The following is a 24,541-nucleotide window of genomic DNA, read 5'->3' as shown; positions in this document are numbered from 1 at the left end:
ATATCTGAGAGTGGAATCACACAGGTTTTAATCTGCTTACAGAAAGCCTCGGTCGAGCGAGTTATTAATTGCTTTGTTTCTATCTCTCTCAACCCCGAGCAAAGCTGCAAACAAGCCCTGTGGTGAGATTTACACTGACGGGATTAAGTGTAATCACTGTGCAATCATTTGAAAGAGTTGGCTTGGCTCTTGAATTCTGCAACAACACAAAGTCCCACAGTTTGTTGGCACTTAGGCACTCTGTTAGCACTCTCTGCAGTTGTTTGTACTCTAGTCAGTAGGAGAAGAAATTAAATCGTTTTCTGATCCTATTTAACGCTGACTCTCTTTAAATGTAATTATCAGTTTTATTTTGGAGAGCGCTACTCCACTAACAGGTTTTATTAATTATTAGCCTTTATTTGAAGCGAGATTTAAAGAAAATGCTTTGCTGGGTTAATTGCTACTACCGCAGCAGCTCTGCAGTCCCACCTCTTCTTTGTGTTCTTTGTGACATTCGCAGCTGGTTAGTTGTGCAAAAGTGCTTGTAAGAATATTTGAACCACTGCATTCTTTCCATCATAATCATGTTAAATGAGTTGTCCTCAGATGGTGCTTCTTCCACATGTGGTTTTCTTGCTATGATGAGCTAAAAAAACTGTTACGGAATAAATTAGTGCTTTTTAAGAGTTACTTTTAAAATTTCTTTTATCTATAATGTGTTTACCCTTTTTTCACATCTCTGGAAGCATCACAGCTGAGGTGCACTGTCTTTATTATTATTATTTAAAAAAAATGCCTAGATGTTGATTTAGTTAGACTTTAAGGTGATATCGTCTACTGGTTAAGTGCGGTCTTGTTGCACAAGCTGAACATTTGTGTCATCTCGGTTTGTATTTTCAGGATCCACCCCCAGGTATTTCCTGTTTCCTCCCCGGCTCCTGTCTCTGCATTCTGCAGTACTTGCAGATGTTTTGGGGGTCTTTTTTAAATTGCTTTTTATGTACAACAGAGGGCGCTCTTGCCACTGGTTTCAGGAGTCAGGAGGAATGTGAGGCAGTAGCACAGTGATGTCATTTAACAGCAAGGCTGGGCTGCGCTGGAGGCACCCAGAGGTGACGACAATGTGGGAAGCGGGTGATTCCTCACGTTCCTCCGGTCTGTGATATATCAGAGAGCTCCCTGGTCTTTGAATTTGATCTTCCCATTAATGTTAAACTAAAACCAGACACTGCCTTTAGTCAGCATCTTTCTCTTCCGTGCTGTCGTTAACTTCCAGCTGATTTGTTGGCATTTCCCGTGTTGAGTTCAGCCGGTGTTCTGGAGGCACAGAGGTGTGGCAGCTGGCAAGATGTGCACAAAGAATATCAGTTTCCTGCTGGTTGAAACTGGCCTTATGTGTGTGGTAGAAAGTGCTGACTCTCTTTGATATACTGGGCTGGCTTTGTATATGTGAGAGAGAGAAACACAGAGCGATGGAAGTGAAGGCAGAGTCCCAAAGTCCCACAGCAGCTCACACTTCCTGTCTACCACCCTGCCTTAGACACACACACACACACACACACTGGTGTTAGTTACACTTCCATTAAAGCGGCAGAGGTTTTTGAAATAGCTCTCCTCGTGTTGATTTCTTCTCCGTGCATCTCATCTGGTTCTTTGCTTAGTCACTTCTATTTTTGTCTCCATTCAAATTTTTTTTCTGGTTTTCCTATTTTGTCCGCAGCTATCTTTTGTGTCTTTTGCTGTCTGTGCTTTTGTACATCTTTTATCACTCCCAGGCTTTCTCTTTCTTCTCACTATCTTCTTCTCGTCCATCACTTCAAAGCTGTTGTTGGCTATGTCACTAAGGCAGGAAGCAGCAGCAGAGAAGAAGAAAGAGGATCAGATTTTTGAGACAGTCTGAGAACAACAGCATCCTTGATATGTAGCTGACTGTAATATGTATGTGTCTTCATTCCAGTGGAAAGTTCTGCATTCATTATACATGCATCACAATGTCACATGAATATGGTGCATGTAGGGGTTGCGAACCAATGTTGCAAACCAGCAATTTATTTTCTCCAGCTTTCTTGATGGATGCTGCTTATCTAGGAGGACAAAGGTTTAAAGCTTTAGATTAAGGAACGAAACTCTGTTGTTGACGCATGTTAACCACACGCAGGCACACGCAGATCCCAGAAATCTCGCCTACAATGTAAATCTTGGAAAGAACTGAAAAAAGGCACCTCAGATATGTTTGAAGTTTGAAAACGTGATCTAATTCTTGTTTAACTTGTGATATAAGTGAACCAAATAAAGATAAATTTGGATGGAAGTCACATTACCCCTTCATAATATCCCCACAGGGCTTCCTGATTGGCGCTCGACCAGAAAATGCCTGCGAGCCCATCGAACCCCCGCCGAAGGAAAACTTGACGGGCAACTTCATCGTCCTCATCAAGCGGTTTGAATGCAACTTTGACATCAAGGTACCATATTCACACCAACGATCACACACAGTATATTACCCCAGTTATTGTGTTTGAGTCCTTGTCTGAACATCTCTAGTCCTGTTGTTAAGGTGCATACCCGAGCAGATCCTGTGATATTCTAATTGCACTGAATGATTTTGACTGCTTCCTGTGTGAATGCTCATTTAAAGCACTGAGAGCAACAGAAAACGCACGCTATTTCAGCAGCTGTAGACTGGTCAGGGCCCTGCCACTGTGTGCTTCACAGCGCATTCGTGTCAGCAGGTGGTGTTTCTGAGTGGATTCTTACCAAAACTCCTAGATCAGCTCATCGGGGCAGAAAAACAGGAAGAGGCCATTTCCCTAAACACAGTTTCCTGCCTCTTTCTTTTCCTCCTGCAGCTTTGTGATACCTGATGTGTGGAGTTGAAAAATGTTGGTTCCCAAATGAGTTTCCCAAAAGAGGCCTGAGAGCCGATCCTCATCAGTCAAGTGTGTTGGGAGCATAGTTGTTTCCCTCGAATGGTAAAGCAGAGTTAGAGTAATGTCAATCATGTTGTAATCCTGACCTGTCAGTTTAAAGAGGAGAGGGAGCTTCTAAACTCGGATAAATCCAGACTAATCTATGTAATAAAGCTGCCCCCCTGGAGTTTTCTAGTTGACTAGTAGCTGCTAATTCAATGGATTAGACTACGAGTCGATTAAATACATTTCTGGGGTTAAAGAGAATGTGATTAAGCTTCATGTCGCTGCACCGAGCATCCGACTGGCTATTTCATGTGGCCAGCTTTGGGATAATTTATTGTTTTTAAGCTCAAATTGGCTTGAGGGGGCTCTATGTCATCTTTTAGCTTTTTAAAAACCCACATTTGGGGTTTCCTGTCATGTGTAACTAGGAGCTGCTGATAACGTCGCTCTGCGACTGACTGGCTTGAGTGTCCATCAGTGAGGTCACTGTTCGTCCTGTGACCAACCGACCAATCAAAAGTCCCTCTGTCCTCATTGACTGTTTGGGTGACTGTCAGGGGGAAGAGTGGCCTACAGTGACTCTGGGTTTAAGCTGCTTTTAAATGGCTCAGGTTTCGAACACATTTTATTGATTTGCGCAGATGTGGAAAAGTATTCACCAGACTTTATTCCCTCCCACATAAAATCCATCTGTAAGATGAGAGCCAAATACAAATCACAAACATTATGTGCCCTTTTTTTCCCCAGAGGTCTTGAGGACACATTTTTGCTATATGAGTTTCCATAAAGACGTTCGTCAGGAACAGCATCTATCCTGAATCTCTGCCAAAAACTTTACGGTTCCTCTCTGAATAAAAAAAAAACATCAACCTTGACATTAGAATAGCCAAGAGTAGTCATTAGAATAATTTGGCATTTTACTATTGATGGGGCACCCTGACCTGACTATTTTGGATGATCTGTGCCCAAATTAAGTTTTTAAGTGTTAACTCTGATATGCCTCACACTGCCTGTTGCTCACAGATTTGGAGTAGCAGAGAGGAGAGAAAAGAGATGCAGCATTAAGATGAGTAATGGGCTAAAGGAGAGGAAGGCATGCAGCCTCTTGTTCCATTTATCTGTCTCATTTTCTTTTTTTCTTGTACTGTTACCTTTTCCATTCCCCCCTCCTCACCCTCCCCGCTCTGCCTTATACCGTCTGGGTTGTGCCTTTTTATTCATTCAGTCTCACATTTCCTGTTTTCTCCCCCCTCCCCCCCCCTTTTTAAACTCGTTTTATTTTCATTTGCCATCTCTCTCACTTTTTCTCGCCTGCTATTGAAACTGTTGAGCAGCCATCAGCCATGTAGCCTTATAAGGTCTTACTGCTACACACACACACACACACACACACACACACACACACACATAGAAACATGTTGACAGACAGGGCAGTGAGGTGTTTCCTGAGCTGGATTGTAACCAGACTCCACATAGTTGTGTGTCAGACACACACACACACACACACACACGATATATACACAATGCACATATTCTGCTCCATCATAAGCTGCCATTTAACCCTCTGTGACCCTCCTATGGAGCAGCTGAGATTTTTAAATTAATTATGTTTTTTTTTTTTTAACCGTGTGTGTTTCTTGAGAGACTGAATCATCAGCCATTAGTCATAATTAATTTTTTTTTTAATTTTTTTGGAGCTGCTGATATTTCACAGCTTCTTCTGATTAAAGTGAAATTATTATTGTGTTAAAGCTTCACTAATTCTTGCCATCTTACTTTAAGCCAGAATTTCCCTTGTCCTTCCTAGCTGCCAACTGTGCATCCCACCACGCTTGTGATGTCAAACAGCATCACAAACAAAAAAAAAAAACCCAGTGATGAGTACAAATACTAAAGCTGCTGTACTTGGTGTCCCTGATAACATAATAATAATGAGTATGCCACCAAAACACGTATGATTTGACTCATGCACATGTTGTAATCATGTTTGTTGACATCTGTTCCATAAAAAGGACAAAAATATACATATATGAAAAATATTCATAAGGAAAGCTGTGGATGGATGGAGGAAAGGAGTTCTGATTCTTGTTGCTATAACCACATACTTACTATTTATAATAGTTTTAAACTTTACAGCAACACCATAAAGATAAAGGCTAAAACTAGTGAAAACTAATAAAGCCCAATTTGATAATTATGAGAGTAAACAGACATTTGTCAGTAATCTCTGGGTGTGGGTGTCGGGGGAGGTCGTCTTTATGTCTCCTACTCTTTCTTTATCACCTCTCCAATCTCCTTTCCCCCCCTCAGTCTCGCTCTCCCTCTTTCTGTGAGGTCTCAATTCGACCTTAATGATTGGTCATCTACACCATCATCACTTGGAGACACACACAGACATGTGGCTTGCCCCCTCCCCTTAGCACTCTCTCAATCACCCTCCCAGTTGTTTCTCTTTCTTGCATCCCTCCCTCCCTATCACACACACACACACACACACACACACACACACACACACACACACACACACACACACACACACACACACACACACACACACACACACACACACACACACAACCTTCCACCCTTCCTCCCTCTTAGCCGGGCTCAGTTCCCTCCAGAAGCTGCAGGGAAACAAAGGAATAATAGATTCCATCTTGACTGAAACCAGGCGCTCATCTGTGGGGGTGTGTGTCTGCATGTGTGGGGTGCAGGGGTGTCACCCCTGCATGCCTGCAGTTTCGTCCTATTGCCCTCTATTTCTTTGTCCTTCTGCAGCCTCCTGCAGCTATTACACCTAGCCATTAGCATCCAGTGATCAACAGCGCAGAGTTGTAATGGATCCTGTGGCAGTAATGCCAATAAAACAGACACTCGAACACTTAACCCTTCGTCAAGCGTTAGCACCTCGTGTGTGTGTGTGTGTGTGTGTGTGTGTGTGTGTGTGTGTGAGAGAGAGAGAGAAAGGGAAGGTCGTAGGAGTCTGTATTGAAGCAGGATCGGAGATAGGGAGGGGTGAAGGGATGTTAACAGGCATGCTTGCTCATCGTGTGTGTGTAAGAGCAAAGCATTCCTCCATGGCCTTTTTTTTTTCTCTTTCTTTTTTGTAAATAAATCTCCAGAGAGCGAGGGTTTGCACTTCCTGTGGACTGGGATTCTTTGAGGTGGTGTGGAGCCCCTCATTGGTGACCTTTCTGGGAGGAGGAGAGAGAGCGGGACAGGAAACTCTATACCCTTTTCCTCCCCCTCTCATCCATGAGCATCCCCTCCTTTTTTCCCCCATTTCATCCTTTGCTGAATGACCATCCATCCCCCCCCCCCCCCCCCCCCATTTCCCCTTCAGTAACACACACACACACACAACAAGTCTGTATATGTTGCGATATAATATTCTAGTTATGTAATACAGACTCTTCTTTTACTCCTATAAGCTGTCCTTTTGAACAGTCAGTCCCTCTGCTGCCCTCTGTGTGATTGTTTTCTGGTTTAAACGGTTCCTACTGATCCAGTCTGTGAATGTTTTCGCTCTTATCTGGTTTTGGGTAATGTTTGTGCAACAACTGTGGCAGGTAGAGCTGACAGCTTTCTGTCTGGTGGAAAATTCCCAATCATTGACCTAAGTCGTGCTATGATTCATTCGAAAACTTACCGCTCAAAGTCAACCATTCAGTCTGGTGCAAAAGCTCTTTGTTCTGTCAGGAAGCTGCTAAATCCAGGCGATAAGATTACACATCAAACATTAAAAAGCCTCTTGCTACCAGAGTTTAGTTAAACATAGCCTGTAACCCTGTACTGATGTGATTCAAGAGCATGGTTGGAGAAAACTGGCATATAATTAGGGCTCACATTGTTACTTTACTAATTGTAACTTTGGTTTGTTGTTCATGAACTCAAAAGTCATTAAAGAGTATTTTTAAGAAATAAAGGAAATTGGCACTAAAGGTTTCCTCTGAACATATTACATCTTCCTGAATCAGGATGAGTTCCCAGAGCATGTTTTTGTTTTAACCCATATCCATGTAATTCTACTTTTCAATTTCTTACATGGTTACTTTTTTAACTAATGCAAAGTTTTTTTTCTTACTAGTCTGAATAGAAAACTCAAAATCAAAGCCAAAGTTGAGTCTAACAATCTTGTAACTCTCAACAGTGAAGTACTGTCTTGAATTCGGGCATGTTTACGCTATTAATCCCTATAATAAAAACATTTGTAATGGATTTGTCTTCCTGTTCACTGTCACATTAAAAGCTTACACTGATTTTGAGTGGAAATGGGTTGTACAGAGTAAATTCGGCAGATGTTTTTATGTGATCTGTGTCGATGAGAAGTTACAAAGTGCTTATTCACCAAGTCAAAATGTTGCTGCAGAAATCCAGTGAAGGAAAAGCGCGATAAACGGGTGACCGGTTAAACTTCATCGCTTTAGGCACAGTCAGATCATCCTAAAGATGCTGACGGGCGACCCCCGGTACCACGATTGGTTTCTAGGGAAAAATGTGTATTCCCCAACAGTTTGGTGAGTGGTTTCTGTAACGACTTTCCAATAAGCTGGCACATTGGTGTCACATCACCTAAGCAGTTTCTGGTGCGTGCCCCACATCTGTACGCAAGTCCAAACATCTTTGTGTCTGCTAGTCTTTTTTTAAAATTCTGTAACAGTCATAACACAGCTCTCATTCGACTTATGCACCCCAACTCCAGATTGTCACTGCCGGCATACCTGCTGCAGAAAACGCGGTCAAAAACTGTTGCGCTTCACTGAATGCATGAACCTCTTCCTGTATAACTGCAGTAACTCGAAAGATAACGGCTTCCTCCTGTCCAAATGCACAACAATAGAAACAAACAATTAAATGGCTCTTACACTTGCTGAAGGTTGCTGTCTGTTATTAGGTGAAAGTCAGTCGTAAAGATGGACTGGGGAACCTCCTTGCGATTTCTTTGGTTGATTGTTGCCATGGCTGCCCGTAGTTTGATTACAGATATTAAAGAGGCAAACTTTTCTGAAAACACTTGCTAGCTAACCATCGAGCTGCAATGACTTGGAAACATAAATGGAGAATGTTTGCCTTCAATAGGCACAACTTCCATACCGCCTCTTCTGTACAAACTACATCAGTCACAGGGAGGGTTTTAATGCAACACTGTATCCATGTGCCAGTCTCCATGTGACAAATCTCACCTTGTAACAGCAACCCATCTGCCAGCAGGTGAAGTCTCTCCTTAAAGACCCTCCCACTTGGTTACCAGGGGATTGCTGACTGATCTTTAGCCCTGTGTGGCTGTGTGTGGAATAACACAGTCCATGTATTCCTGGATATGAGTACAAATATAAATACATTGAAAAGTCACAGTTCCTGACTTTTCCTTCAACGCCACAGTCAAAGTTGGTTAGCACTGGTTCTGGTGGCTAGTAATTCCCCTCCTAACCTTGCTTCCCACATCTGCCTTACAGTAAATACTTTTCAGTGCACAGCCTGTTTGTGTTGCAGTGACCTCACAGCCCCCAAGCCCGCCCCCCCCACACACACACACACACACACACACACACACACACAGAGTCTTCAGTCTTTATTTAAACAATGATCTAGCTTCCTGCACACACTCACTCAGTCTTATGACAGGGCATGACTATGGCTGACTGGATGTATGACTAGCTCGTGTGTGTGTGAGAGGGTCCTGGTTTTTTTTGTTTTTTGGAGCTTGTTTTATATCCATTGCAGTTTGTTGCGGCAGGAAGCTGCTTAAGCTGCAGATCCATTTATATTCACATATAAAGGAACTGTAATGCACTTAATTGCACACAAATGGACTAATTTAGAGAGCTGATTTGGCTCCATGTTTCAGTCATTGACCTTTGTTCTCCTTTTCCACCTTTCTAGTTACAGGTAAAACTCTACACACATTTATACATATCTGTATTAATACAAGCAGCTATTTAAAAAAACAACAACAACAACAACATCCAAACATACGTGTAGTTACAGACAAACACACTTCAATACCTTCAGTTCAAACATAGTCTCTTTCAAACCCAGGCTTGGATTGCACAAATTAAAGCTGTAATGTGTTATCAGCGAAAACATGGCCCCACCCTGCAGTTTGCAGATTTATTGAACTCTTTATCTAATCGCTAGTCTGGACCTTGAAACTAAAACCCAGCTCTGCCCAGCATTCCTCTGAAAACCCGAGGGGAGGGAGGGAGAGTGAGATGAAGGAAACCTGAGGAGTTGAATGAGATGAGGGCAGGGAGGTATAATAAAGGCATGAGAGTGGAAATATCAGCAAAGGGGCTGGGCATTTCTGAAGAAGCTGGCCATCGGGGTGATATAACAAGGGTAATGAGGGGGGAGAGGAGGAGGTTAAATTTAGAGAAGAGAAAGTGATGGAAATGAAAAATGTGGTGTTTTGTAGGGAAGGGATGGGTGGGAGGAGAAAACAAGGAGCAGGAGGGGAGAAAATGGGAGAGAGGCAGTTAAGAGCAGAGAGGAAGAAGGCAGTTAAGACCTGATTTGGAGCTGCAGTAATGGGAAGCTCACATTTGCAAAAAACTTGCATTGTCCAGCTTTTAAAATCATTTAAGGCAAGAAATGTGAACAAGATGTCCTGTGCTGCTCAAACTCATTTACACAGAGCTGAGGTCAAGACTGCTCCATGCAAATTTAGCGGCTCCAAACAAGCTCCACGCTGTCGTTGACTGCACGAGACACGAGAGTGGAAGTCAAATAGATAAAGAGGCAAAAGCATGTCTTCAGTATAAGAGGAAAGACAAGTCAGTGTTGTTGCTGCAGGACCGCATGCAGTGCTGGCAGCAGATAGATAAGAGTGAAGATGCAGTAATTCTTCACACGCACACGCAGTGGTGATGCAGCAGTAGTTAGTGATGCTATCAGCAGTCTCTTTCCACACTACTGTGTTAGAGATCCCAGTATGTGAGCAGAAAGAAGGCCGGTGTAACTGCAGCACAGCGGTATATACTTGGCTGTATTTTCTTTTCTTGAATCCTGCAAAAAATATGAATAATTTTTTTAAATTCATTTTTTTGTGTATTCTGTGACATGCATGTAACAGAACACATTCCTGATAGCTTTGTAAGGCAGCACAGTTTGGTGTACTGTGTCTCTCTTAGTGTCCAAACAAGTCAAGTCCAGCTCTGGCCAGTGTTTGTGCACCTTCAGTCAGCTGAGAGCTAGAAGAGAGTGAGTGTGTGCTTTTACACACACTCTCTCTCTTCCGCAGTAATCGAAGGTGCAGTGACCTGTAGTAGCAAGCTACTTTGAAATACCTTTTCCACCATTTTACGGTTGACTGGAAACACGTTTCTTTTCCTTCCCTCACATTCACACAGTCGGATTCATTCACAGGAAGCAGCTCGATACGAGAGCAGAATTCGGCTGCTGTTGGCCTCCAGGTGGCTTCAGCCTTCCTGCTTGAAAGTCAAATAAACTCTTAAAGCTGATGAGTCCGGAAGAAAGAAGACATTTGCAGGGAAATTTAAATTGTTCAGCTTTATTTGCATTCATCTGCGTCATTTGTTTTGATTGCAATCATTGATTGGATAAACACTCAAACAATTAGGCGATCTATTAATTTATTCAGCAGTGTTGATGAGAGGAAAATACCAGTCATTTGCTGGTTTCAGGTCCTCAGCTTCGAGGATTTGTTGCTTTTCTCTCTTGGAGATATTTTTCAGTGACATCTTTGGACGGTAGTTGGTTGGACAAAAGGACCAGTCGAATCTTCTTATGGTCAGAATCTTATTAGATCTACTTTTAGAAAAGATTAAAGAAATAATGAAGGTCAATATAAAAACTTCAGTAATGATGAGAAATAAAGATGGGAATTCATTAGAATTTGGTGGTTCCATTGTGAATATCTCTTATTGATTCGATTCCTTATCGATTCTCAGTGGGTTCTCATCGGCTCTGCTCGCAGAAACACTACCATCGCTAAGAATCATATAAAAGACATTACATTTGTACAAATTCATTACACGCCGTGGGTCAAATGTTTGTGCATGTTGGAGGTATCTGGAGCGTCTGGCTGCTGGGCTGGGGTTAGCAGTCAGTCAGCTAACGTCACTCTGGGTTCTTGGCTAGTTTAGCGTTAGCATGCTGTTTGTCCAGGTACTTGCAAAGACTCAAAGTTGTGTTAGCAACAAAATGCAGCTGTTTCTGTCGTGGATGCAGTTTCCACGTTACCATTGTGCTCCTGTCCTTTATAAATTTCATTTATAAAGACAAGACTAAAGATTCCAAGGAATTAAACTACTAGAAATCAGTTCTCTACAAGAATCGGTTCTTAATTCCCTAATGCTCAATATATTGCTTTGTCTTTGATCTAATTATATTAGAATCCATCATCAGTTCATGTGCATGTTTCACATCTGTATTCATTTTAATACAAATTTCTGCCTTCACTGTGCGCTCGTATGCCACATTGTATTTTAACCTCCTGGATCTTGTTAAGTTCACTCGCAGCGCTCCAAAAACAGCAGCCTCTTAAGTCGAGTTTAATCAGCCTTTTTTTTTAAAAAGCCATAATTAGTCAGTTTTACAAATAAACCTTCACCGTCTGCACTGCTGCCCAGTTTAGAATTGGTTCGATGTGCACCACGGGGTGCCGAGAAGAGAAAACATGCCGCGCTGCGCTTTGTTTGGAATCCAAAGTGTGCTGGTACAAGAAAAGAAAATGATGTGAAGGTTTTGGAAAGCAGAACCGGGGGAAAAAATGACCAGAGCTAGAAGTTTCTAGAGCCAAGTCATGCCGTCACATGACGACAAAAAAATGAAGCGATACCCTTCAGAATCTACACTTGCCCTCTCTCTGTTTAAGTTTGCAACTTTTCCTACATTCTAACCAAATTGGATGTTTTTTGGAGTGATTTGATGCTTAAGTATCATCGCACGAGGATACCTGCTGTTATGATCACCGTGATCCTCCACAGATGTTTGAAAAAGAACAGAAATCATCATTTATCTCTGTTTCTCATCACATTGACTTTTACTACGAATTTCTGTTTTTCTATTATTCCTAGAGGCTTCTTATTTTCTGCCTCCTGTCGTCACCTCGTCACACACACACACACACACACACACACACACACACACACACACACACACACACACACACACACACACACACACACACCTCCCTGTTTCTCTCCTTCCTCTCTGGAATGCACTGAATGTCCTTATCTTTGCCCATGCAAACACAAGGGTGAGCCAGCAGCAGAGGTTGAATTCCTCTGCAGATCCCAGGCCGACTGGCTGCACCACAAACTGGCATCTAGACAGCCTACAAGTTAAATGACTCCCTACACGCACTGAAGAATGCTCCGTAAAGACGAGACGTAAAGCATGACCTACTTGTTTATCTTTTGGCCATATTTTTGGCGTCTGGCAGCTGTTGCACTTTCCCATTTATGCAACTTCATTTCCAGCAACCTTAACTTAACAACTGAACCAGAGACATCCTCATAATTTCTATCCTGCACATTAGTCTGCCCTGTTAAAACCCAGCGCTTTCATTATACATGATGCATCTTTGGCCCCACACAGTTTGGTTGGGAGATTCAGAAGTGTTATGCTGCTAACTGCTAATGTGGCATTAGAGCTGCTGGCCTCAAGTGAAGATGACGAACAAGCTACAGAAATCACTTCTTTCAGGCTAAACATATTTTTATGAGCACTTTGAGTGTAATGGTGGCTTTCAGTGATGTTTCCTGTTGATAAATTGGTCTTAAACGTGTCCAGAAGAAGTTAATCCATCACATAAGACTGAAAATCACAGCTTTGTGATATGAACCAAAGTCACACACACACCTAGATGCAGTGTCTTGTATTCCGCTTCTCCAGACAGCTTTCCTCCAGACGCTCGCACACAGGAGCCATTGATCCCTCCACACAATGCAGCCTCAGAGGCAAACACATGGAATCACAATGCGGCGGCTGCCATACACGCAGCTTTTACGTATGCTTGTGCATAAAATTACTATGACAAGGAACACACAAAAGACAGAGCTGCTCAGTGTTGGTGTCCATGCAGGCCACAATAACACACACACACACACACACACACACACACACACAGGTCTTAATGGATTTGCTTGCATCATAGCGGAGTACAATGCTTGTCTAAGGAGCCCTACTTGAACAGCGCAGCTGGCACAAATACTCACGACCAATCATCGCTCAGATTAGTATGAGCGGCCCACCCCGCCTCCTCACCCCACCCCTTACCCCACTCCAGACGACTTTCAGATATTTTACACTGTGGCCCAAAGTCCTCTCTTTCTGTTCTCCTTCATGTTTCAGGTCACATGCTCTGACTCATTATTCACATCAGCAGTTCTTCAGTGGCTTCAGGTTGCGAATCGTATTTAAGAAAAATAAACCTGCGTTCTTTGCTTTGCCAAATATATTGTCTCTGCTTAGGCTCCATCATCTGCCAAATCCTTAAGAATACTGAGGGGTGAGCTGGATAGCAGGGACTATTACTTTGTCCCACAGAGAAACTTTCTGTCTTGCCAGTCATCCTCTCACCCACCTAAATATTGCAAACCAAACCCCACCCTCCCCACACCACCATGGTAGTTGTGACTGCCCCCAGCAGGACAGCACAACCAAGAATTGCAGATAGATTTAGTTTTGTTCCACTCTGCTAAATGAGATTATAAATGTATTTCTTGAGGAGCGGCAGCGCTGTGGCTGCTTTAGCTTCCATGACTCCCTCAGGATGTTACGTCATCTGACGCATGTTTTTTCCCCTCTAACTTTCAGAGGAAGCATCTACTGTCCCACTATCTCTGACCGTGTCAGAATACCTAATGATTCACTCTAAGATTATATCGTCACATCCCGTTTCCTTCACCACATCAGCCACAACAATGGCCGTACAGGATACTGTAGCCCATAAAAGCTGCCTCACAGACGAAAGATCGCATTACATCAGTTTTCCCCACATCCCCTAATGCAGCACACATGACTGCTGCAGGAAGGTTCCCTATTTTACTCTGTCTATTCATGTTTTGTGTGTGTGTGTGTGTGTGTGTGTGTGTGTGTGTGTGTGCGCCTCACACCTGTTGCATCTAGCAACCAGAGGCATTATGCCTGCTCTTTCCAACCATGAAGCTGTGCTGATTGTTAAGATGTTCTGCTGTATTGAAAGCGTGCGGTTTTCAGAAAATTATTTGTCCGTGTTTGAAATGTTGTCTGCTGTGTAGACTCACAAGTTTGTTTTATCAGAATCGGCTTGTTTGGCCCAACGTAAGTCTGTCTTTTTACCTTTTGACCTTTTAATTAAATTCAAAGTCTTGACCAAATAATATAAGAGTCTGGACAGACATCATAGTGATAATCTACAGGAGGTTCTCATGTGGTTTGTATTTCTGATTTCACCAGACAATTAAAGTCTAGTTTACTTTCTCTTTTTTTCTTGTTTTAAGCTGATGTCTCATTTATAATTGTTAAACCATCTAAATAAGTAACCCTTTAGAGTTCTGGATTGTCAGACGGGAGACAACCCAGAGCTTTTGGGGTCGTCCTAAACGATGGAGACTATCTATTCTGTGTGTTTGACTAAATGCTAAAAATCTTTGTCCAAAGTAACTGCGCAAAGCTGGCAAGTTTTTGGAAAAACCCTGGCCTGGGACATTTCTAGATTATGAAGAGGGGAAAAAAAAGGTTTCAGAGCATAGCTGCTGCACTGACCTACGCAGAAAACACGTTACACACTAGTGCAGGCGTCTGTTTTGTAGAAGAGGTGGGCGGGTACACATCTATGATTAATAAGAGTGTGATGAGGGTGGGATGTTTATGCAACACTTTAAAAAACATACAAACGCATGATAATAGCCTTTGGCTAAAGGAAATGGCCAGTACTGTCTCAGCCTGGCTTAAATTAAAGAATTGCATGATAACGAATATCTGTTTTCAAACTCACAATATTTTCAGGATATTTGTGACGATGCAGGAAAAATCTGAGTGACCTTTTATTGCAGTTTGCAGAGCTTTTTTTTTTTTTTCTTCTTTTTTTTGTTTTTAATTTTTAAAAAAAGGTGCCAGCAGCAGGATTATAGTGTAGTAGGTAATAGCTAGTGTTTTCCCTGGAAACTTTAAGTAAAAGTATAAAACACCTGTTTTATTTGAACAAAATAAAACTTGGGAAAAAAAAAAAGCCACCCGTGGGTGGCACTTTCTAACCAGCTGGTTAAAGCCCTGCGTTTCCTCCATATTACTGCATCAGTGATTTCCATGCACTGTTTGCTTTTCCCGTCATATGGATTCTAACTTCTGAGTGATGCAGTCATGCTTGGTTGAGTCATTTGTGTACGTTTGCATCGCACATCAGCAGCTGCTAGCTGCCCGCCTGCATAGGCTGATTGTACTCAACTGTGTTTTTTGCCTCATGGTTTCCACCTTCAGCAGGAAAACCTTTCAAGTCCTGTGTTTTGATGGAGACTGTTGAAGTCGCTTCCCTTGTAGGGGGAAAAATAATCATCATTTGACGCTGAAACGCAGCTCTTACTGTCAGACATGCCCGGGTTTGACTCGTCGTTGCTCACACAATATCGCGACATGACAGTTTTGCATCATGTAAGTTTATATTGGTATTAACGCGGATTAGACGATATAGATAAGATAAGATAACTCTTTATTGTCATTGCACAGTCATACATAGTACAGTAGTACAATGAAATTGGAAAAACTGTCCTACGTCGGCACTACATATAACACAACACGACACGATATGACACATCACAACGTAACAAACAACACAACACAGTATATTAACTTAGTATAAAAAAGAAGAATAAGTGTATGTGTATTGCACACTGTTATTATTGCACATTAATTATTATTGCACCTTGTTATAAATATAAATATTATTGTTATTGTTTTAAACATTGTTACCTCCCCCTAAAAAGTCCAGGGAGGTATCCAGTCAGGTCAGCTATTTCCATTGATCAGGGCTATTGCCCTGTTGTAAAAGCTGTCCTTGAGTCTATTTGTTCGGGACCTCAGCAGCCTGAACCTCCTGCCAGACGGCAGCAGCTTAAACACCCGGTGTCCTGGGTGTGTGCAGTCCCGTAGGATGCTGCGTGCCCTCTTGAGACAGCGAGTGCTGTACAGGTCCTTCAGGGAGGGAAGAGGATGTCCAATGATTTTTTGGGCCATGTTGATGACCCTCTGGAGTGCCTTTCTGTGTGCTGTGGTGCAGCTGGAGAACCACACACCGATGCAATATGTCAGCACACTTTCAATGGAGCAGCGGTAGAAGACGGTCAGCAGCTCCTTCTTCAGGTCCATTTTTCTGAGGATTCTCAGAAAGTGGAGACGCTGTTGGGCCTTCTTTAAGACCGCAGAGGTGTTAGAGCTCCATTGGAGGTCTGTGTCTATGTGCACACCCAGAAACTTGAAACTGGAGACCCTTTCCACGCACTCCCCGTTGATGCTGACAGGCTGCAGCTCGGACTTCCTCCTTCTGAAGTCAACTACCAGTTCTTTTGTTTTGGTGGTATTGAGGTCCAGGTTGTTGTCTGCACACCAATCTGACAGCCTCTGAACTTCAGCTCTGTATGCAGTCTCATCTCCCCCTGAGATGAGCCCCACCACAGTGGTATCATCTGCAAACTTGATGACTGTGTTGTCTGGGTGGGAACTAACACAGTCATGTGTGTACAGAGTGTACAGTAGGGGACTCAGTACACAGCCTTGTGGAGAGCCAGTGTTGAGGCTGAGGAAAGATGAGGAAAGATGAGGCCCCACTCTAACTCTCTGTACACGGTCTGAGAGGAAGTCTCTGATCCAGCGGCAGGTGGTGGAAGGAAGTCCAATTTCCAGCAGTTTATCTATTAGTCTGTCCGGGAGTATCGTATTGAAAGCAGAGCTAAAGTCAACAAAGAGCAGCCTGGCGTAACGGCCCTGCACTTCCAGGTGAGAGATGGTGGTGTGGAGCGTTGTAGCAATGGCATCTTCAGTTGATCTGTTAGCTCTGTATGCAAACTGGAGCGGGTCGAGTGTGGGTGGCAGGCAGGACATGATGTGACGTCGGACCAGTTTCTCAAAGCACTTCATTATAACAGGTGTTAGAGCAACTGGTCGGTAGTCGTTGAGGCTGCTAATGTTAGTACGCTTTGGCAGTGGGACAATTGTGGCTGACTTTAGGCACGGCGGGATGCAGGACTGGGACAGTGAAGTGTTGAAGATCTTAGTGAAGACCCCAGCCAGCTGGTCTGCACACTCTTTTAGGACCTTTGCGGTTACCCCATCTGGTCCGGTGGCCTTCCTGGGGTTCACTGCCCTCAGTGTGCGCCTCACCTCATATTCCTGCACTATGAGGCTTGGGCTGCTGCTGTCCGATGTTTTTGCTGCTGCTGCCTCTGGTCATGTACATGCCTCTGGTCATAGTACATGCCTAATGCAAATAGTTTTTAAAGATTTACATTGCAAAGTATTAATAAATTGTCCAATTAGAATTGAAATGCAAAGCTTGTGTTTGTTACTACATGTTGTGTTCTTACTTATTCTTGATGCCTGATAGTCATGGCTTGTTTTTGTTGTAGAGCACAGAAAAGCACCTGTAGGGTATCAGATTGAACCATGTTGGCTGTTTGTTATAAATAAAATAAGAAATTGTAGCACATTTGAAGCAGACCAGGCATCAGGACACAAAGCCATTCCAGTCTAAATATCTTTTCTTTTCTTTTTTTATTCGTGCTGTTCATCTGAGCCTTGGTTGAGAGGGCCGCAGGCAGAGCATTGAAGCCCAGACTCCTCTCTCTCCCTGTCCACTTACTCCTTCTCATCAATTCCTACCAAGACTTTCCCAAGCCAACTGAGAGATGCAATCTCTACTAATATATGTAATATGTTTTTGTAATTACTATTATGGGTATCTTCACATCATTGGACTCTCATATGGTCTTTAACCTGTAGCCATTACAAATACTTTGTGGCTTTCTCTGTGCCCCGTTTCCCATCGTTTCCTTGGAAGCTTCCTATTTTGTATCTTCAGTTAAAGCTCATTCAGTGTTTATGCTGCTTGTCTTTCTAGAGAGTGAGCCACAAAAATGTTGAGCGGTACCACATGCTTCATGCTGCTCTGTTAAATAATGAAAATCTAATTTGGTCACAGTATATGACAGAAACTGCTGTTATCACATATACTGCTGTCACTTTTATCCACCTGACCCCCACCACAAATTTTTTCAGATTGACAATCGGATGAAAACGGTTTTGCCTTTTGTTTGTTTGTTTGTTTGTTTGTTTGTTTCAGGTCCTCAATGCCCAAAAAGCCGGCTACAAGGCAGCCATTGTTCACAATGTGGAGTCGGATGACTTAATCGGCATGGGATCCAACGATGGTAAGATGCTCCTGTTATCTAGTTCAGTGCTTTAATGGGTGCTTGTTGGGTGGCCAAACAGTCTGAACCTCCTTTCCTTTTTGGATGTCTGTCCTGTGAAGCTAACAGCTCAGTAGTGCTAAAATTTGGGATTAAGTGTCGAAGATCAAGGTCACGCAGATCGCTTTTGTATTACAATATCATAACATGTTACACAAATGTGTGATAGGACAGAAATAATGAATGGGTGAATTTTCATAGCAAGAAGATCAGCTTCACTCTGCACAAACACTTCTCTGGTCTTTGTTCAGCAGCATAACTCAGCAGCTGGTGAACCTTTAAAATCTTTCCTCACCACACTCCCTGCCGGTGGCTGATGCCCTCAGACGTCGGTGCGTTGGTGGTTCTTGGTGTCTGGGGCTGGGTGCTCATGTATGTACCGGCTCACTCCTGGTGGCCGTTTGGCGGGGCCTGGCGCCTGTGGCCCAGCTGGGCCCCGCCAAGCGGCCACCAGGGGCGTGGGGCGCCCTCTGGGCCTGGGGCCCGGTCCTCTCTGGCACAGCTGGCTGCCGGCAGAGCCCGCGGGCACATCACTGCAACCCCCTCTGGCCTCGGCTCCGTGGCTGCTGGGTGACCTCTCGTTTGGGGCTCTCCTCAGTTCTTCCCAGGAGGGTGGCACAGTTGCCCCCCTGGTGGTCCTCCTTGGGTCCTCGTACTCTGGGGCCTCTGGATTTCTGGGGCCTGGATCTCCTCCATACCTACTTCATGCCCTCGGGGACGGGGCTATGGCTCCCCACACTCCCTAGCAGATCATTACATGGAGAAACCTTTTGAATACAAGCGTGCTGATGCACACAGGTGTACACACAGGTGTTCACAGACACAAACTACACCTTTCTTGGCTGCTACCGCAAAGCACATTGTGCGCTGTCGATCTTGCGTGCTGCACAATAACATTTAAAATTTAGTATCTACTGTCAGCTAGTTTATTGTGATGGTGTTGTATTTATTATGTTGCTCTTTGTTGTTTGTTTTCTCCTGTTTTTTCTTCTTCTCTTGACAGGTGATCCAGGTGTTTTTTTTTCTTTTTTGTTTGTTTGCTTTTCTTTCTTTTTTTTCTTCCCTCCTTTCTCACCATCTCTTCTCCCCCCTAATTTGTATTTCTCTCCCTCTCTTTCTTTCATTCTTTCTTTCTCTCTGTCCTATCGTCCAGTCATGTCTGTCCCGTTTGCAACAACTGAAAATAAAATAAATACATAAGTATAATAATGGTCAATCAAATGGACCAATATGGCAGGGCCATGATGATCCACTTGGTAAAGTAAATCCACTGGGCATCTTTTTTTGGCCTTCAGACAACAATTCTGACGGCTAAAGATCCAAATGGGACAGACAGAAAAAAAAAAATCTTTCAAAAGGATGCATCGATGTTTGCAAACGCTCAGGTGTAAAGTATTTGACTTATTGGGGAAGTTGTTTTCTAATCAGAAGGACAGTGGTTCAAACCCTGGCTCCGCCAACCTGCTTGTCTCAGTATCTTTGTGCAAAATGCCGATCACCACACGTGCCTTAGATGCATCTATCAGCGTGTGTGAACATGTGAAATGTGTGTGAATGGGTGAATGAGACTTGAAGTAAAAACGCACTTTGAGTGCTCAGAAAGGAGCTTTAAAAGCTGCAACTGAAAGTAACTGAGTAATTCTAGATGTATGTAACTTATCCATTTTGTTTGTTTTGGGTTTTTTTAGTGGATATCATGAAGCAGTTGGTTATCCCGTCTGTGTTTGTGGGCGAGGAGACTGCCAACACTCTGAAAGAGGACTACATGTATGACAAGGGGTAAGCTCAAACCCAAATCTCTCCATTTTCTTCTTCTTGTTTTTTTCTTTTCCTGCCCATCAGTATAAATAGAAGCAGCTTCCTGCTCGGCTCCTCTCACACTCCACTATGAACAATTCTTACTTTCAACACGTAGAGGAGAGCTGGCTGCTTTATAAAGCTGGATCACTCACCGGCCATTCTTTGCTTTCCAGCCAGGAGTTTAATTTGTTGTTACTGTAAAACAAAATGCGCAGCGTGAACTGTAATATATCAAGGGGAGGACTTGTCGCTGCCGATCACATGAGCTCAGAGGTCACAACATTAACGTTTCATTTCTCCACCTTAACTCGGTTGGTGTTTGTGTCAGATACACCCTAATACGTGAGGGTTATTCCCACATGCTGCGCAGCCAGGGAACGAACACCAAACATGGTATTGGCATATTTGCATCAGCGTGGGCCAGTTTGGTTGTTACATATTTGCCTGAAGCACAGATAGTCTGCTGCAGAGAGACTTCTGACTGAAATAAAATGTCATTATGTTGATAAGGGGACCTTTATGTGACTGTCACACAGCTGAAAAGCACTAAAGGGAATCTCCTTAATGTGGCAGCTCACAGCAATGAGCTATAACAGAGTGCTGTTGGTGTAGGTCACAGTCAGCAGCATAATGCGTGTCTGTGAAAAGGAAAGGTTAATGTTTACCTGTCCTGCACCTGACAGCGCTCTGCTTTTCTTTTAGCGGCCACGTGGTCCTCCTGCCAGACTTCAGTCTGCCTCTGGAATACTACCTGATCCCCTTCCTCATCATCGTGGGAATCTGCCTCATCCTCATTGTGGTCTTTATGGTTGGTAAATTTAAGATGTCTTCATTTTAACTCAGGGTTAAAGCATTTTACAAAGGAACAACTAAACTTGTGTAAAGATGGATAGTAATTTGTTGTTTTACTGCCATCGATTTGATGATTAAGAAGTAAAAACAGTCAAATCCACACTGGTCTGATACTGAAAGGGCTTTTTTCCTCGTAAGGACTCTTACTTGCTGTAAAAATAATTCTAAATTATTTTAGGAAAACCAAGTTTTAATCCCAAAACGTTGTTCTTCATCAGGCACCAGACTTCAGCCCAGGTTGAAGTCGTTTCATTTTTTATGTTCCTGTAATAATTAATCCACCAGTATTTGCAAGCTGTTTCATTGAAATGTTAGTTTTAATGCTGAATTGTAAATATTGTTGTTAATCATGAATTTTTGAATTGACAGTTTTACAGAAAAGCAGAAAAAATAGTAAAGTGCATTATTAATTTTAATTAAAATGCCAAATCACATTAATTTACTTCCATCCCTGAACAGAAAGACATTGTTTTCATGGTTGAATGTTATGCTTGATTCATTTTTTTGGCTTCTCAAAAATGTCCAGCGTGTTAGCTCAAATTTTGGTACGAAAATAATAATTCAGTTTATTTGCTTAATAAATAGCAATAACATTAAAAAGTTTTAAACGTGTTTTTGAGCAGTTTCTTGTCTTTATGACAGGTGGTCTAATAAATTTCTTATGGACTGTAAATTTAAGCTTCTTTGACTTTACTTGCACAAGATCTGTGTGTGGTTTGCGCTCATTTTGACAGTTTTGCTCTATTTGTGCTTCGACTAGATCACCAAGTTTGTCCAGGATCGACACAGAGCTCGGAGGAGCCGCCTGCGCAAAGATCAGCTGAAGAAGCTTCCCATCCACAAGTACAAGAAAGGTAGGAAAAGATCAGTGGTTAGCATCGAGGCTTCACAGGAAAATCTCAATAATTTCACTTCCTGGCTCAATAAAGGTTAATTTAAGAGTTCTAGGTGGCTCAGTTTTTTGCTAAAGCTACTGTGTAGCACAACATTATCATTATGCCCATTATATGGAACAGTGCTACATGTCTGTTAGCAAGGTTTCATTAAGTTTGTTTTCCTTTAGCAAAAAATATTCCAGCATTGTGTTGACTCCCTGAAGCAACCAGGCGTTTACACATCTTTTAGTCTGACCTCTGACCTTCGCGATCTGTAGAGATGCTATCTTTGCTCTTTCGCTCCTTTCTCTCACATGATTCGGCCAAGAACAGAGATGTCATCGATGCATTGCGACACACCACCGCTCCCTGGAGCTCTGCACCTAATCGGATTAATATGGACTTGATTTTTTTCCACAAAGGCAGATTAGAGCTCCTCTCTGTTGAAACTGGACACATGACTGATGGTTTGGAATGTAATCTCAGTCATGCTGGGGGCCGGCTGGGTCGAAAGCTAAGTGTAATTTGGATTTTACCTGTCAGGCAGATGTACAGTAGAGCATGTACCGCTTGTTTGTAATAGGAGAGAAAATGTGATGAAGTAAAAATAGATCTCTGCTTTTATTTTTGTGTAAATATTTGAGTGTTTCATCAAAAACCTCTGAAAGCTTTTTAAGTAAAACTCTGTGGCTTCTCCTTCTTTCTAAGTATAGGTGTCAGGCTGACTATAGCATTGTTTTGAAAGGCAAATCCTCGTTGTGTGTTGGGTAAATAAGTTTGTCTGTGTATTTAGATGTTTGCCGGCTGTGTTACCTCCAGCAGATGTATTTTGCGGGCTGGAAAGCCCCGGACTGCAGTCGTCTGTGCAGGGAAACACCGGGGAGCTTTTGTAGAGAATGGGTGGTGCATAATAAGTATCCCCCTTGCAAAGCTGCTAATTGAGGGGGGGTTGAGCTGCAGAGCTGCTCCTCCCTGCCTGGCAGTAATGGAAGCACGTGCAGCAGACCAGCTAAAAGCAGCATGTGCTGCTCTGGTCACTGTTTCTGTCACGTTAGGCTCTGTGGTTTGTGCGCTGTCACGGATGCGTCTGCGAGCAGTGCCCACTCTGACTCAGGGTTTCCACCAAGCACCGCTGCAGTCACCCTTTACTGCTCAGGTGAGTTCGGACGGTCAGGAAACAGCCTCCGGGGCGGCGTCTGCACGCCTGTCAGCTGAGTCAGAGCGTTTAACAACATGGGAAGGGGACACCAAATCTCCACCTAATCACCTTTTGAGCTCTGCTCTTTGGAGCAATGCTAACCTGGCAAGAAACAAAGTGTCAGGTTTGAGGATGGGAGGGCTGTCGCAGTGGGACAGCACCCCTGTTGTCTGATTTTGTGTTGTTAGGCGGTGCTTACCTCAGGTAAGAGGAAGGCCTCAAGCAGGATTTGGCCTCTGGATTTGGAATGACTGCAGCACTATTTCTGATGTTTGTGTCACGTAAAGGGAAATGGGCTGTTTTTGTAAGTGTTGTGAGTTAGTGATATACTAAGTACATACACCAGTGAACCTCTATGGCTATATGGTTTCCACACAAACCCTCATCTAGAATGCAAAAGCTTGTCATTTATTGATCATTGTTTACAGCAGCTGGTTGTATGTGTGTGTGGGAGGGGTTTAAGCGCCACATTGTGACTTGTATTATTTTTAGCTGTAGCCTTGCTTTGGGACAACTCGACTCCACACAATTCAATGTGATGCTAAGAAAACTTGCATCCTGCACCGTTGCTGAAGTTTTTGGCACCGTGCCTGAACTTCATCGCTGCAACGGTGCAGCTTCAGACTGGGAAAAATGTCTAATGTTGCCCTTCTTGGCCCAAGTTGCAGCGGATAATGCTGAGCTCGGACTCCGGGGTGCTTTGATCAGATGCAGCTTTAGTGAGTGGGAGTACTCTGATGCTGTGTGGCTGTTGATCTTGAAGCTGCAAATCTGAAACCCTGAACGGTTTTGCAGAATATTACATGTTCAGGTGCTTATTTTGAAATGCAGTGGAAGTTGCAGTGCAGAACGTTTTTCTGCAAAGGTTCAGTGGGCATGTTCTCGTGTTAAAGGTCTCGTAAAACATTTAATTCACTGATACCTTTTTGTACTTTGTTTAAAGTGCAGTTACCTCGATCATTTCAAAGCTATTAAGGTTTTCGTCTCTTGGCTGATGTATCATTTAGTGCTTCCCTGTCTCAGCTTGGCTACAATAATCACACCAATGTGGAAGCAGCCAGCAAGCCCAAATCGATAGCTTACCATTTACTTCAGGAGGCTTGTTAGTGGCAGTCTTGGTATACATCTAAATCTGTAATGGCTTTGCTGTGTGTTACTGTGAGTCATAGGTCAGGGGAGCTAAGAAATGTAGCATGGTGTGGAGTCACTTTGGGAAGTGGAAAGATGCTTGCCAGCTAATAATCGTCACCGCAGCCTGAGCTCCTGCTGTGCTGGCAGGATGTCTTTCTGCTGATGAGAGTATCTGCTCCCCATCTGACAGAGGAGCTCGCATCGGCAGATATCTGTCCATCACTTCAGCAAATACTTTAGTAGAAATTGATTTGCAGGTTGTAATTTATTTTCTTTACACCTTTGATGGCTACTAAGGGGGCCAGAGTGTGCCAAGAAAATATCCTCCCCACCGTTACACCACCACAGCCAGCCTGAAGTGTTGATGCAGGATTGGATCAA

General features: G+C 43.2%; 1 protein-coding gene across 1 annotated transcript in view; it reads left to right on the top strand.

Moving 5' to 3' along the window:
- The window catches only part of rnf13 (ring finger protein 13), a 39,819-nt gene that overhangs the window by 9,893 nt on the left and 5,385 nt on the right, over positions 1-24,541 (top strand). The window contains exons 4-8 of the mRNA XM_026194234.1: positions 2,325-2,447; positions 18,178-18,265; positions 19,993-20,083; positions 20,807-20,912; positions 21,717-21,810. Coding sequence (XP_026050019.1) covers positions 2,325-2,447; positions 18,178-18,265; positions 19,993-20,083; positions 20,807-20,912; positions 21,717-21,810 — 502 coding nt within the window. The remainder of the gene's footprint in view (positions 1-2,324; positions 2,448-18,177; positions 18,266-19,992; positions 20,084-20,806; positions 20,913-21,716; positions 21,811-24,541) is intronic.

The sequence above is a fragment of the Astatotilapia calliptera genome, chromosome 15 (genome assembly GCF_900246225.1).
Source record: "Astatotilapia calliptera chromosome 15, fAstCal1.2, whole genome shotgun sequence".
Taxonomy (NCBI): Eukaryota; Metazoa; Chordata; class Actinopteri; order Cichliformes; family Cichlidae; genus Astatotilapia; species Astatotilapia calliptera.
This window is presented reverse-complemented; position numbering and strand designations above follow the sequence as displayed.